Raw genomic sequence first — 13,682 nt, 5'->3', positions numbered from 1 at the left:
AGACCATGTGTCATTCCCTTGAGTATTATTTCTTTCTTTGTCATAAGTAATCAGAAAAAATTCTCAAGAGATTTGAAATGGGAAAACATCAAAATCAAAGTGAAATCTTAAGTCATTCCCTTGTGTATTATTTCTTTTTAACCAGTAACACTGACAGAACAGATCCTCACTCAATAGTAATAATAATTGTTTTATTGACATTAAATTCTGTTTAATTTACAAGTAGTAATAATTTCAATAAAATTTATTTTCTTCTCAGTTATAAAAATATTTCTCTTACAGTAATATTCCTGCAAATATTTAATTTTTAAGAATTTTTAAGAAGACCAATTTATTGTCATTTTAATCCAATATGTATTCTTTTTACCGGCGTTTGCATTGTAACGTGGCCACCCCCAGTTTTGGCGCCTTTTGAATCACACGCATGTGATTGATGTCAAGGTATTTGATTGACAGCCGTCTATTGCAAAGTGCACGTTGCAATTTTTGTCTGTGGTGGTGGCATAGCAATGCAAATGGTGAAGACTTGTTGCAAACGGTGAAGACAACCCCTGTTGTGATAGCAGTGGGCAAGGAAACGAATTGCACTATATTTCAGAATTTTCTGCATTCATTTCTGCGATATAACTTAAATGTCTAATGTTTGGGCATTTCAGGTACTATTGAGATATTTGATTTTGGAGCATTTCAGTTCAGATTTCCCATAAGGCAACAATAAAAGTTTGTCAAAAAAAAAAAAAAGAAATCATTTCAGTAAAATTACATATATATATTTTTGAAACGATTATTATCTTTTCTTTTTCTTTGCTGTAGATTTAATAGAATATCTTCTAGTGCCATAAAATTTCCGTGCTTCTTCTCTTTCTTCTTCTGTTATTGCTGTGTCATCAACAACTAGCAGGTTGGGCAAATGGCTGATAACATAAAACCTATAGGACAAGGATAGTTTTTCGCATCTGTTGATCAAGGACTTGAGAGCTAGTACTGGGCTAATTAGAGTGACAGGGGTGATCCATAGGAATCTTAAAAGGGGATGACTATTATAAAAGTTTTACCAGGAATTCGAGAAAAAGGGAGAAGACTGTTACTAATGATATACTGAGAAATTTGAGCAAAAGGGGGGTGACTAGTCACTCCTTTTACCACTCCTGAATCTGCCCGCCCTTGAGTCAACAGGGCAGTGCCAACTCGCAGATTGAATTAGAAGTTAGCATGTTGGGTTTTTCAGAGGGAGGAAAACTGGAGAATGTGGTGAAAAACCCTCAAATCAAGGAACTAATCTAACAGACTCTATTCACATTATGCAGAGTCCAGGAAGCAAATCAGAGATCCTGGAGGTGAGACGGCCAATTAACATCTTCCACTATTCCACTCTTCTTGAGTTCCTTGATATGCACCAGTGGCATAATCAACAGGGGGGAGGGGGGGCAGCCATTCCATTCAATATCATACTTCTAGTCTGAGTCTTCAATAGGTGAAAAGCTTACCTGTAATCCTTATACTGTTGGTATGTACCCCCATTAAAATAGCTTGGTGCGGCATTATTATGCATCATGCTGAAATACTTCAGGTTTGGGAAATTCTTTGATACACTTTCAATGAACACACTGAGGTTGGTGATGTTGTTGTGGTTAACCCAGAGTGTTTCCAGTTGTTTGACTGGAGTAAATTGAACCCGTGAAGTGATGCTATTGTTGTCAAGAACAAGGGTCTTGAGGTTCTCAAACTCTTGCAGAAATTTCATATCACTGGTGAATGCATGGCATTAAGGAAAATCTGTTAAGTCCTGTGCGTGCTGTGTGCAGTTAAAAAGCATTTGGGGATTGGGAAAACATTGATTGAGAGGAGTATTAGAAGAAGCATACAAGGCATTAATACACACTTTGTGTTTGTATAAAACTCACAACCCCAACCAATAAAGAAAGTGAGATTATTTACAACACATCTTATAAATATGCATAAGGTAATAGAGGGGCAACAAGGTGGAATGTTTGAATTTGAGACCCTTGGAAATGCGATTTGCCACCAAATGTTCAACATTTCCAAAAATTACATATAAATATATCATCTAAATAAAGATCACTTCCGGTTTGAAAAGCGCCAAGTTGCTGTACTATGAAAACCAAAGGATACACCAACTTGTTATGGCTTAAGTCTAGTTCCCTGACCTCTGTTCTGTGTCGTTCTATCAGCTGAGTTGGAAACACAGTCAGTTCCTGGTACGCAAGTGAAAGTCTGCCATTTTGTAATTTCTTTGCCATCTTTTTAACATTCAGTATCAGACACCAAAATCGCCCGCGATTTTTTTCAGAATACACTAACCCAAACACACAGTAACAAATATTACCTAAAACATTACACCTAAAGCAATCAAAAATGTTTAAGTGCCAAAAACGTGAAATCTGGAAAATTTCGTATAAGAACAATACGTGAAAGATTCAGCTGATGGCAATTTCTGCCAGGCGTTCTTGTTAGAGTGAGAAAGACTGGAGCGAAGCGCCAAGATTCAAAATGGCGACCGCAGAAGAACTGAAACAAGGTGAGAAAGAGCTTTGTTTTTTGCGGTTTTTAGCAAACACAGCGAGCATTTTTTTGTCCAAAAAGGAAGAATAATAAGTTTATTAATCTATCTTCGTGATTTTGAGAGTTTTGACTTCTAAAGTTATTATTATAGGAAATTTCCTTGACATAAAATTTAGTGATAGTCGTTGTTCGTTGTCACTGTTATTACACGTTCTCGTTAAACTTGAAATTCTCCTTAAATTGGTTTTAAATTTTAGTGATATAAATTTTTTAAAGGTAACTAAATAGATGCACGAAAATGAGCATGAATTTTACAGTTCCCTGCAGTGACCACAAATAATAGTTCCAAGTCGAGGTTGGCGTTTCTGCACACAGCAAAACTATACTTTTTATCATGTGTGACAACTCCAACCTCGGCTTGGAACTATTATGCGTGGAGACTGAACGGAACTATAAAATGGAGTATTGAAATGAGTATTCACCAATGATGAGGATGGTGATGATGATGGTGATAATGGTGGTGGTGATGGTGATGATGGTGATAATGGTGGTGATGATGGTGATGATGGTGATGGTGATGGTGATGATGGTGGTGATGATGGTGATGGTGATGATGATGGTGGTGATGGTGATGATGATGGTGGTGATGATGGTGATGATGGTGATAGTGGTCGATGTTGGTGATGATGATGATGACGATGATAATGATGATAGCAATGGTGGTGACGGTGATGATGGTGATGGCAATGGAGATGACAGTGATGATGGTGATGATGACGATGGTGATGGTGATGGTGATAGTGGTGATGATGGTGGTGAAGGTGATGATGGTGATGGTGGTGATGGCAATGGAGATGACAGTGATGATGATGATGGTAATGGTGGTGATAGAGTGGCAATGATGGTAGCGATGATGATGATGATGGTGGTGATGGTGATGGTGGTGATGGTGATGGTGGTGATGGAGTGGCAATGATGGTAGTGATGATGATGATGATGGTGGTGATGGCAATGGAGATGACAGTGATGGTGGTGGTGATGGTGGTGATGGAGTGGCAATGGTGGTAGCGATGACGATGATTATAGGGGTGGTGACGATCGTGACTATAATGATAGTCATAGACTATTCTAAGACCTTCATTGATGCTGATAGTATATACGTATACCTAACCATTCCTTTCCTTTTACAAATGATAAAAATAGTTCTCAAAGAAACCCTTGAAAACCAAGGGGTACTTGGTCAAATACGAGCACGGATCAGAGCTGAAGTTTTTAACGCCCTAGATGATCAGGTGAGATTCAATATTGAATGTAACTTAAAAATAGAAATCAACATATTTTTCATACATGTACAGGCTGATATTTAGATCTTATTAACCGAGCGGGAGGTCTGTACGGGATAATCTTGACCGAGGATGGAATGTACAGGCTGAGGTCTGTACCCCACCAAGGTCAAGATTATCCCGAGCAGACCAACCAAGCTTGGTTGATAAGAGTTTTATTATGTGACCACTTTTCATTGAAAAGGACAAAATGTTTTCGCCGTAAGATTAATATGCGATCGGACTGGTTAATACCGGAGAATCTAGACCAGTCCGCAATGTGATCTATCCAATCAGATTGCTCGATTTGCTAGTGTCCAGGCTCTAAGATTCACGGTCATATAATAAAAGCTTGTAGTATAATTTTAGGCTTGAATATAAAGTTTCATGTGCTTTGAAGCCAACGGTGAGGATGAATAAAAGGCTTATATAGAGGGCGCGTGGAGATACGAATTTTATCTTCAAGTGTTGAAAAGATCTCTCACGAGTGAGCGTAGTGAACAAGTGAGAGATTTTCAACATGAGAAGATAAATTTCGTATCTCCAAGCGGCCATGTAATATTCTGTTTATTAAAAAATTATCAATGAAGTATGTTTTGGCTTTTTCAAACAATTCTTTCCGTGTATTTTTGAATAGCCATCGCAATGGTGTTATTTTCACACGTGAAAATAACATGTTATTTTCACGTGTGAAGATATCAATTTTTCGAAATAGAGAAAAACAGATATTTCATTGGTAATAATATAATAAATATATATATTTTCTTTCAGACAGAACCAAGACCCACACTATCCAATGAAAACATGCTTATCAATGAGCTGATCAGAGAATACCTGGAGTTCAACAAATATAAATACACTCAGTCTGTATTTTTAACAGGTTATAAGCTGAGTCTCCTTCGTATTCAGTCTTAGTTTCAATAACTATAGCTGCATTGTTACAGACATCTTTTATATGGCGCTAGATGTGTTGTCTAAACCTTTAGTAATGGTCTACCTGTGTTGGCAAAAACCGAGAGAGATTGAAACTGTTCTTTACCAGTACCTTATGAAGCCCAAACTATTTACTACAGCTCAATGGGCATTGCGAACAAAAGTAATATTGTGGAAATCTATAGGAAATCCATTCAATACATTTTTCATCTTGATTTGTAATACAGCTCAATTTTGAAGACATAGCAATATGATAGGTTTCCAATTCTCAGGAGATTGAAATTCTCTCGTTTTGTCCTCCAAATTGAGCAGCGTTGACGTAAGGGGTGACTGTAGACCTCTCATATAAGTGTCCCCTTCAATTTCATTTTCTTATTCCCATTAGAAACTGGACAACCAAGAGACCCTATCGACCGGAAGTTTCTAACACAGGAGCTGAACATCTCAGAGGATCATGCTACTGCTTCAACGTAGGAATGAATTTTTCAGCCAATGATATTATGAAAATGTGGAAATGTTGAATATAACCTTTATCACAGAGGACAAATATACTCCTCCCAGTCCCTCCCCCCTCCCCCACCACCCCCCTTCTTGGAAATTCCAATCCCCCTCCATGGGGGAGGTATGGATATTTTATGGTACTACAATATACACCCTCCTCAGACCCTCCCCATCCCTTGGAAATTTCAATCCCCCTCCATGGGGGAGGTATGGATATTTTTTGGAACTGCATAATATATCCTTCTCAGACCCTCCCCATCCCCCAATGATATTACTAAAATGCAGAAATGTTGAATACCTTTACCACAATCTTCTCCTCAATCCCTCCCCTCCTCCCCCACCCCCACCCCCTTTTTGGAAATACCAATTTCCCTCCATGGGGGAGGTATGGATATTTTCTTGTACTCTTAAACAATATGCCCTCTTCAAACCCTCCCTATATCCTGTATCCTATATCCTCAACTCCCTTACCTTCCTTTCTCGTACATACTTTTTGTGTTACAAGAGAGACTAATAATATTTATTACATGATCTTGTGATTCAAGGCCCCTTTTGTATGGAATAATGGCACATTTTCTCCAAGGATCCCACAAACAATCCAGAACCAGTAGACAACAACAGGCTGGACCTAGGGCAAGTCCCAGAGAAGGATGTAAGACACGTTTTGAAAATATAGAGGTTTTACACCACGTGCTGGCACACATACTACAACTTGAACTGCCTGTGGTCAGAGGGCAGAACAATAAAATCTTTTCACTCTCATGAATATGATTATTTCTCATGTAAAACGATTGTATTGTTCCTGCCATCTAACATAATAGGGACCTTAAGATTTGCAAATAACTTCACTTTGGGGTTTCGCGCCTTCAAAGTCTGTCTTTCCTGTGGATGAGTTGACTTTACTGACGATGTTTTGAATGAAATCCCCAATGAACAGAACCTCAAAGAGAAATGATTTACACTTCCATTTGACGTCGCCGTCGTAGATTTTGCAAATCTTAAAGTTCCTAATGCAGCTTGGGCTTCCTGTGGTCAGAGGGCAAAACAATAGAATCCCTTTGCTCTTGGGTATTGCATTCTTTCTCATGCAAAACAACTGTATTGTTCCTGACTTCTAACATAGCATGAACGATTTGTCAATTGATATTACAATGGTAACGTTTTTTCTTTAAAAATTATCATTATTTTAGATTTACTGAGACCAAGGAGAGACCATCTTGACAGATCGCGAGAAATAAGTCAGTAAAATCGGTTTTTCTTTTCGTATAGATAATAGATAAATAGATAGATTTACCTTCTATTTGTTTCTTTCTTTCTTCCTTCCTTCCTTCCTTCCTTCCTTCCTTCCTTATCATTTCTGATTCTGGTATGTTTTCTTCGTTCTTTGTGGTTTTCATATCGTTATTTTCTTTCTTAGGTGACCTCAGTGACATGAGCGACTATCGCGAACCAGGTCCATTGACAGTCAAAGGAAGACATCGATAACTTCATCACTGGCCATAATACTTCAAACTATGGCTTTTCCCATTGTACTATATTCCTAACTATCCTCTTGAGAAAACCCAAAAAAATCGTTGGGAAACTGAATGGATATATTTTTATTAAGAGTTATTTTAGATTCTCTCAGCTGAAGTGCTCCTGAACAAAGGTGAAATTCCTTTAGGTTTTTCTGTTGTCGTAAAAGAAAAAAAACGAAAAAAAAAATTATAGGAAGTTAAGGGTTCAGGGATGCGCGAAGAAACCCCTCGGCTTATGTGTTATTCAATGTAGGCAGTGGAGCCATTCCCGCTAGTAGAGCTTACTGAGTACATTGAGTAAAACATAAGCACATGAGAAATTCCTGTTCGTAAACACTATTACATGTACCAGGAATGGCTCCACTGACTACATTAAGTAACGCATATAATATAAGCTTAATCACCGGAGCCAATCCTGTTCGTAAACACTATTGCCAGGAATGGCTCCACTGACTACATTAAGTAACGCATATAACATAAGCTTAATCACCGGAGCCAATCCTGTTCGTAAACACTATTGCCGGGAATGGCTCCACTGACTACATTAAGTAACGCATATAATATAAGCTTAATCACCGGAGCCAATCCTGTTCGTAAACACTATTGCCAGGAATGGCTCCCCTGACTATTGATGGTTTTCACGGCGGCCATGTTGGAGGAACTTAACAAAAGAATTATCAATGAATTCTTTTGTTATATCCTCCAACATGGCCGACCTGTCTTTTGTCATTTAATTCTCTTGGGAATGGTTGAAAACCATCAATAGTGAGTAACCGTAAGATAAAAGCTTGTTTGACAGAGCCATTCCTGTTCGTAAGTACCATTACCAGATATGGCTCCACTGACTAATGATTTATGATTTATATAGCGCTCTTTCCATATGAATCATAATCAAAGGCGCTTTACATTGAGTGAATGACAGATTGAATTTGTGCAATTTACAAGCATGAGAGATGGTTAGAATGAAGTGTAGGCACTGAGGGTGGTCACTGCCAGGGTTTCTTTACGTCCTCAGTGGTTCTTTTACGTCCCAACATTTAATATAAGCTTGTTCACAGGAGCCATTCCAGTTCGTAAACACTATTAACAGGAATGGCTCCTCTGACTACAGTTAATAATACATAAGATATACACTTGTTCATACACTTAAATATTATAGAAAAAAACAAAATTGGTGTTATGAGAAAAACGATTTAGCATTACAACTTCCGCTCTCACAAACTCCGGAAAATTTCACAATCGCCGCAAGCATTTCGTCTTATCATAAGACTCCTGATCGATTGAGCAATCACAGTTCGCGCCGGAGTGTATATATATAGATTGTTTATAGGCCAGATAACTCTGAACCTCGCCTCAAATTAGTAGAACTGAAGAGCCAGTTTTATATTTACAAATGAGTATAATCAGTTTTATGAATTCTTAACGAAAAATCTAGAAATGTAAAATGATAATTCTCATCATGAAGCTCGCGTTCTGTTATCGTGGTCCTTGCCGCAAAACTCCAATAGCGTTTTCCATGGTTATCTAAAATAGATAAATCAAAGCCTTGTGGGACCGGACCGACTTATAGAAAAACTTTGTAAACAAAGACTCGGAGTATCCCTTGACCTGATTTGAATTGTCCTTATAGACGGTATTTAACTATTGATGGTTTTAACGGCGGCCTTTTATTATATCCTCCAACATGGACACCGTGTCTTTTGTTATTTAATTCTCTTGGGAATGGTTGAAAACCATCAATATTATGCTAACGGTTGAATATACAAAAGTTTCCACAATGAATTGTCCTTGTAGACGATGCTAGTAGACGATGCTAGCAGCCGGCCATTTAGTCCTTCCTACATATGACACTAACACTATTTTTTGTTTGAATCTTTATTAAATTATGACTATATCGCGATAGGACACTATAATGCATGTGGCCATAGAGATACCATAGCTTGCTTTCCTCAGTTCCCCACTCATGTTCAAATGTAATAAAAATGTTCAGCAATGCGTTCAATCAAAAACTAGTTCCAAACATTTTTTTGTGGTTACGCGCCCCTATTTTACAAAATGCTATCATAATTTGAAGCCGTGTAAACATCGAATTAACTTCAGACATAAATGGCTATTATCGAGAAAATTTCCAAAACTTCTTTATAAACTTGTTATTAGTCCCATCGTCCGTAATGACTGTAGCGGTTCGGAAATCCATCCACATCAACCTCGGTTTCGTGTACGATTGCCTCGTGATATGAACAACTGGAAGGATAAAGAATAACAGGCTTGACTTGTGATAGAATGGTGTGCTTTGATGAAAAGACTACATCCCGGGCGTAGAGTGCGTCTCACGGCCCCCTCACAGCCCAAATTACATACATTTACTGTATTTTATGGGGTCCGTCTCCGACCGCGATGTAGTGCTCCCGTGCCGTATGTACCTTGCCTTAACTTTTAAACCCGATTGGAAGCCATATTTTCAATTCCTAACACATCTTCCATGACAAAATCATAAAGAGTAGATTCTGTATAACTGTTAAAAACTCAAGGTACAGACTATTCTTGTCCTGGAAATTTTTTCTATCCGATGCAACAAGTTGAAAACTAGTTTCAGCTTGTCTAGGTACTTCCGTGGTAGTAAAAGTATATAGACAATATCCTAGCTTTTTAATGATGACCTTAAGATTCAACGATAGCCCTGCAAAACAAAAATTAGAGTCAAAGCATATTATGATGATTCATTTCATATATAGAAATCGTGTTCGGGTAGTCCTTTAGCATTTTATCGATACCATGCTGATCAATCAATGTCACAGAGCAGCTAAAACAAGATCTCATTGTATTATAGCGTGCATGTTTCGTCTAGTTTTGCTGAGAGAAAACACACTTTCAATCTGTCGAGTAGTTAGCGTCAAGTTTTTGGTCCACAAAAGTCCATGTGTAGTACCCAGTACCTTGGGGGAGGGGAAGGTGTGTTGTAAAGGCGTACGATTGGTTTACAGGTTGATACGTTTCATATGCTTTCCTCTCTTCACTGTACTAATTAAAAAATTGTTGAATGCGTTCAATCGAATTCAAGTTCCAAACAAACTCAATTTCATTTTCGTGATTACACGCCGCGCATCTATTTTACAAAATCCTCTCATAATCTTTAGTTATAAGCATCGATTTAACTTCAGATATAAATGGCTATTATCGAGAACATGTCTTCAAACTTTTACTCAAACTCGTTGTTAAACTTTTCGTTCATAATGACTGTAGCGGTTAGAAATCTATCCACATCAACCTCGGTTTCGTGTACGATTGCTTCGTGACATGACCAACTGAAAGGATAAAGAATAACAGGCTTGGCTTGTGATAGAATGGTGTGCTTTGATGACATGACTACATCGCGGGCGTAGAGTGCGTTTCACGGCCCCCTCACAGCCCAAATTACATACATTTACTGTATTTTACGGGGTCCGTCTCCGCCCGTGATGTAGTGCTCCCGTGCCGTATGTACCTTGCCTTAACTTATAAACCCGTTTGGAAGCCATATTTTCAATTCCTAACACATCTAGCATGACAAAATCATAAAGAGTAGATTCTCTAAAAACTCAAGGTACAGACTATTCTTGTACTGGAATTTTTTTCTATCCGATGCAACAAGTTGAAAACTAGTTTCAGCTTGTCTGAGCATATATAGCAAGTAAGACTGTAACTACGCTAGGTACTACCGCGGTAGTAAAGGTGTATAGACAATATCCTGGCTTAATGATGACCTTGAGATTCAACGATAGCCCTGCAAAACAAAAATTAGAGTCAAAGCATATTATGATTATTCATTTCATACAGAAATCGTGTTCGGATAATATTTTATCGATACCATGCTGATCAATCAATGTCGCAGAGCAGCTAAAACAGAGATTTCATTGTATTATAGCGTGCATGTTTCGACTAGTTTTGCTGAGAGAAAACACACCTTCAATCTGTCGAGTAGTTAGCGTCAGTTTTTGGTCCCCAAAAGTCCATGTGTAGTACTCAGTACCTTGGGGGAGGGGAAGGTGTGTGTTGTAAAGGCGTACAATTGGCTTACAGGTTGATAAGTTTCATATTCTTTCCTCTCTCCACTGTACTAATTAAAAAAATTGTTGAGTGCGTTCAATCGAATTCAAGTTCCAAACAAACTCAATTTCATTTTCGTGATTACACGCCGCGCATCTATTTTACAAAATCCTCTCATAATCTTTAGTTATAAGCATCGATTTAACTTCAGATATAAATGGCTATTATCGAGAACATGTCTTCAAACTTTTACTCAAACTCGTTGTTAAACTTTTCGTTCATAATGACTGTAGCGGTTAGAAATCCATCCACATCAACCTCGGTTTCGTGTACGATTGCTTCGTGACATGACCAACTGGAAGGATAAGAATAACAGGTTTGACTGGCGATAAAAAGGAATGCTTTGATGAAAAGACTACATCGCGGGCGTAGAGTGCGTTTCAAGGCCCCCTCACAGCCCTAATTACATACATTTACTGTATTTTATGGGGTCCTTCTCCGCCCGTGATGTATTTTTGTAGCGTATGTATCTTGACTTCACTTTGAAACCCATTTTTTCGATTCCTTGTATTTCCAGCAGGATTAAATCATAAAGAGTAGCTTATGTATGACTATTAAAAACTCCAGGTACAGAATAAACTAGTCATGGATTTGTTCTATCCGATACAAGAAGTTGAAAACTAGTTTCAGCTTGTCTGAGTATATATAGCAAGTAAGACTGTAACTACGCTAGGTACTTCCGTGCAAGGTGTATAGACAATATCCTGGCTTAATGATGACCTTGAGATTCAACGATAGCCCTGCAAAACAAAAATTAGAGTCAAAGCATATTATGATTATTCATTTCATACAGAAATCGTGTTCGGGTAGTCTTTTAGCATTTTATCGATACCATGCTGATCAATCAATGTCACAGCACAGCTAAAACAAAGATTTCATTGTATTATAGCGTGCATGTTTTGACTAGTTTTGCTGAGAGAAAACACACCTTCAATCTGTCGAGTAGTTAGCGTCAATTTTTGGTCCCCAAAAGTCCATGTGTAGTACCCAGTACCTTGGGGGAGGGGAAGGTATATTGTAAAGGCGTACGATTGGCTTACAGGTTGATACGTTTCATATGCTTTCCTCTCTTCACTGTACTAATTAAAAAATTGTTGAATGCGTTCAATCGAATTCAAGTTCCAAACAAACTCAATTTCATTTTCGTGATTACACGCCGCGCATCTATTTTACAAAATCCTCTCATAATCTTTAGTTATAAGCATCGATTTAACTTCAGATATAAATGGCTTATTATCGAGAACATGTCTTCAAACTTTTACTCAAACTCGTTGTTAAACTTTTCGTTCATAATGACTGTAGCGGCTAGAAATCCATCCACATCAACCTTGGTTTCGTGTACGATTGCTTCGTGACATGACCAACTGAAAGGATAAAGAATAACAGGCTTGGCTTGTGATAGAATGGTGTGTTTTGATGAAAAGACTACATCGCGGGCGTAGAGTGCGTTTCACGGCCCCCTCACAGCCCAAATTACATACATTTACTGTATTTTACGGGGTCCGTCTCCGCCCGTGATGTAGTGCTCCCGTGCCCTATGTACCTTGCCTTAACTTATAAACCGGTTTGGAAGCCATATTTTCAATTCCTAACATATCTGCCATGACAAAATCATAAAGAGTAGATTCTGTATAACTGTTAAAAACTCAAGGTACAGACTATTCTTGTACTGGAATTTTTTTCTATCCGATGCAACAAATTGAAAACTAGTTTCAGCTTGTCTGAGCATATAAAGCGAGTAAGACTGTAACTACGCTAGGTACTTCCGTGGTAGTAAAAGTGTATAGACAATATGATCCTGGCTTAATGATGACCTTGAGATTCAACGATAGCCCTGCAAAACAAAAATTAGAGTAAAAGCATATTATGATGATTCATTTCATATATAGAAATCGTGTTGGGATAGTCCTTTAGCTTTTTATCGATACCATGCTGATCAATCAATGTCACAGCGCAGCTAAAACAGAGATCTCATTGTATTATAGCGCGCATGTTTCGTCTAGTTTTGCTGAGAGAAAACACACTTTCAATCTGTCGAGTAGTTAGCGTCAGTTTTTGGTCCACAAAAGTCCATGTGTAGTACCCAGTACCTTGGGGGAGGGGAAGATGTGTTGTAAAGGCGTACGATTGGTTTACAGGTTGATAAGTTTCATATGCTTTCCTCTCTCCACTGTACTAATTAGAAAATTGTTGAATGCGTTCAATCGAATTCAAGTTCCAAACAAACTCAATTTCATTTTCGTGGTTACACGCCGCGCATCTATTTTACAAAATCCTCTCATAATCTTTAGTTATAAGCATCGATTTAACTTCAGATATAAATGGCTATTATCGAGAACATGTCTTCAAACTTTTACTCAAACTCGTTGTTAAACTTTTCGTTCATAATGACTGTAGCGGTTAGAAATCTATCCACATCAACCTCGGTTTCATGTACGATTGCTTCGTGACATGAACAATTGGAAGGATTAAGAATAACAGGCTTGTCTTGTGATAGAATGGTGTGTTTTGATGAAAAGACTACATCGCGGGCGTAGAGTGCGTTTCAAGGCCCCCTCACAGCCCAAATTACATACATTTACTGTATTTCATGGGGTCCTTTTCCGCCCGTGATGTATTTTTGCAGCGTATGTATCTTGACTTCACTTTGAAAAACCCATTTTTTCGATTCCTTGTATTTCCAGCAGGATTAAATCATAAAGAGTAGCTTATGTATGACTATTAAAATCTCCAGGTACAGAGTAAACTAGTCATGGACTCATTTTTTATCCGATACAACAAGTTGAAAACTTTGCAGCTT

At 38.1% G+C, this 13,682-nt stretch overlaps 2 protein-coding genes across 2 annotated transcripts; one reads left to right on the top strand and one right to left on the bottom strand.

The window, feature by feature from the left end:
• Window positions 1-170: 170 nt before the first annotated feature.
• Window positions 171-2,439, bottom strand: LOC116302364 (leucine-rich melanocyte differentiation-associated protein). Its single transcript, XM_031711641.1, has 3 exons — window positions 2,134-2,439; window positions 1,488-1,748; window positions 171-929 (listed from the first exon to the last, which is right to left on the bottom strand). Exons 1-3 carry the CDS (start codon window positions 2,259-2,261, stop codon window positions 788-790), a joined length of 531 nt encoding a protein of 176 aa, XP_031567501.1. The 5' UTR covers window positions 2,262-2,439; the 3' UTR covers window positions 171-787.
• Window positions 2,440-2,511: 72 nt separating this feature from the next.
• LOC116302363 (centrosomal protein 20) lies at window positions 2,512-8,805 on the top strand. The gene is made up of 7 exons (XM_031711640.2): window positions 2,512-2,539; window positions 3,727-3,815; window positions 4,617-4,725; window positions 5,164-5,248; window positions 5,825-5,931; window positions 6,470-6,517; window positions 6,697-8,805. The coding sequence occupies exons 1-7, from the start codon at window positions 2,512-2,514 to the stop codon at window positions 6,762-6,764; spliced, it is 534 nt and encodes a 177-aa protein (XP_031567500.1). The 3' UTR covers window positions 6,765-8,805.
• The last annotated feature ends 4,877 nt before the right edge of the window (window positions 8,806-13,682 follow it).

This window comes from Actinia tenebrosa, unplaced genomic scaffold (genome assembly GCF_029948245.1).
Source record: "Actinia tenebrosa isolate PJP-AT-01 unplaced genomic scaffold, QUT_ActTen_1.0 PGA_scaffold0__85_contigs__length_37466705, whole genome shotgun sequence".
NCBI lineage: Eukaryota > Metazoa > Cnidaria > Anthozoa > Actiniaria > Actiniidae > Actinia > Actinia tenebrosa.
The sequence above is the reverse complement of the archived record's forward strand: the minus strand, read 5'-3'. Positions and strand labels throughout refer to the sequence as shown.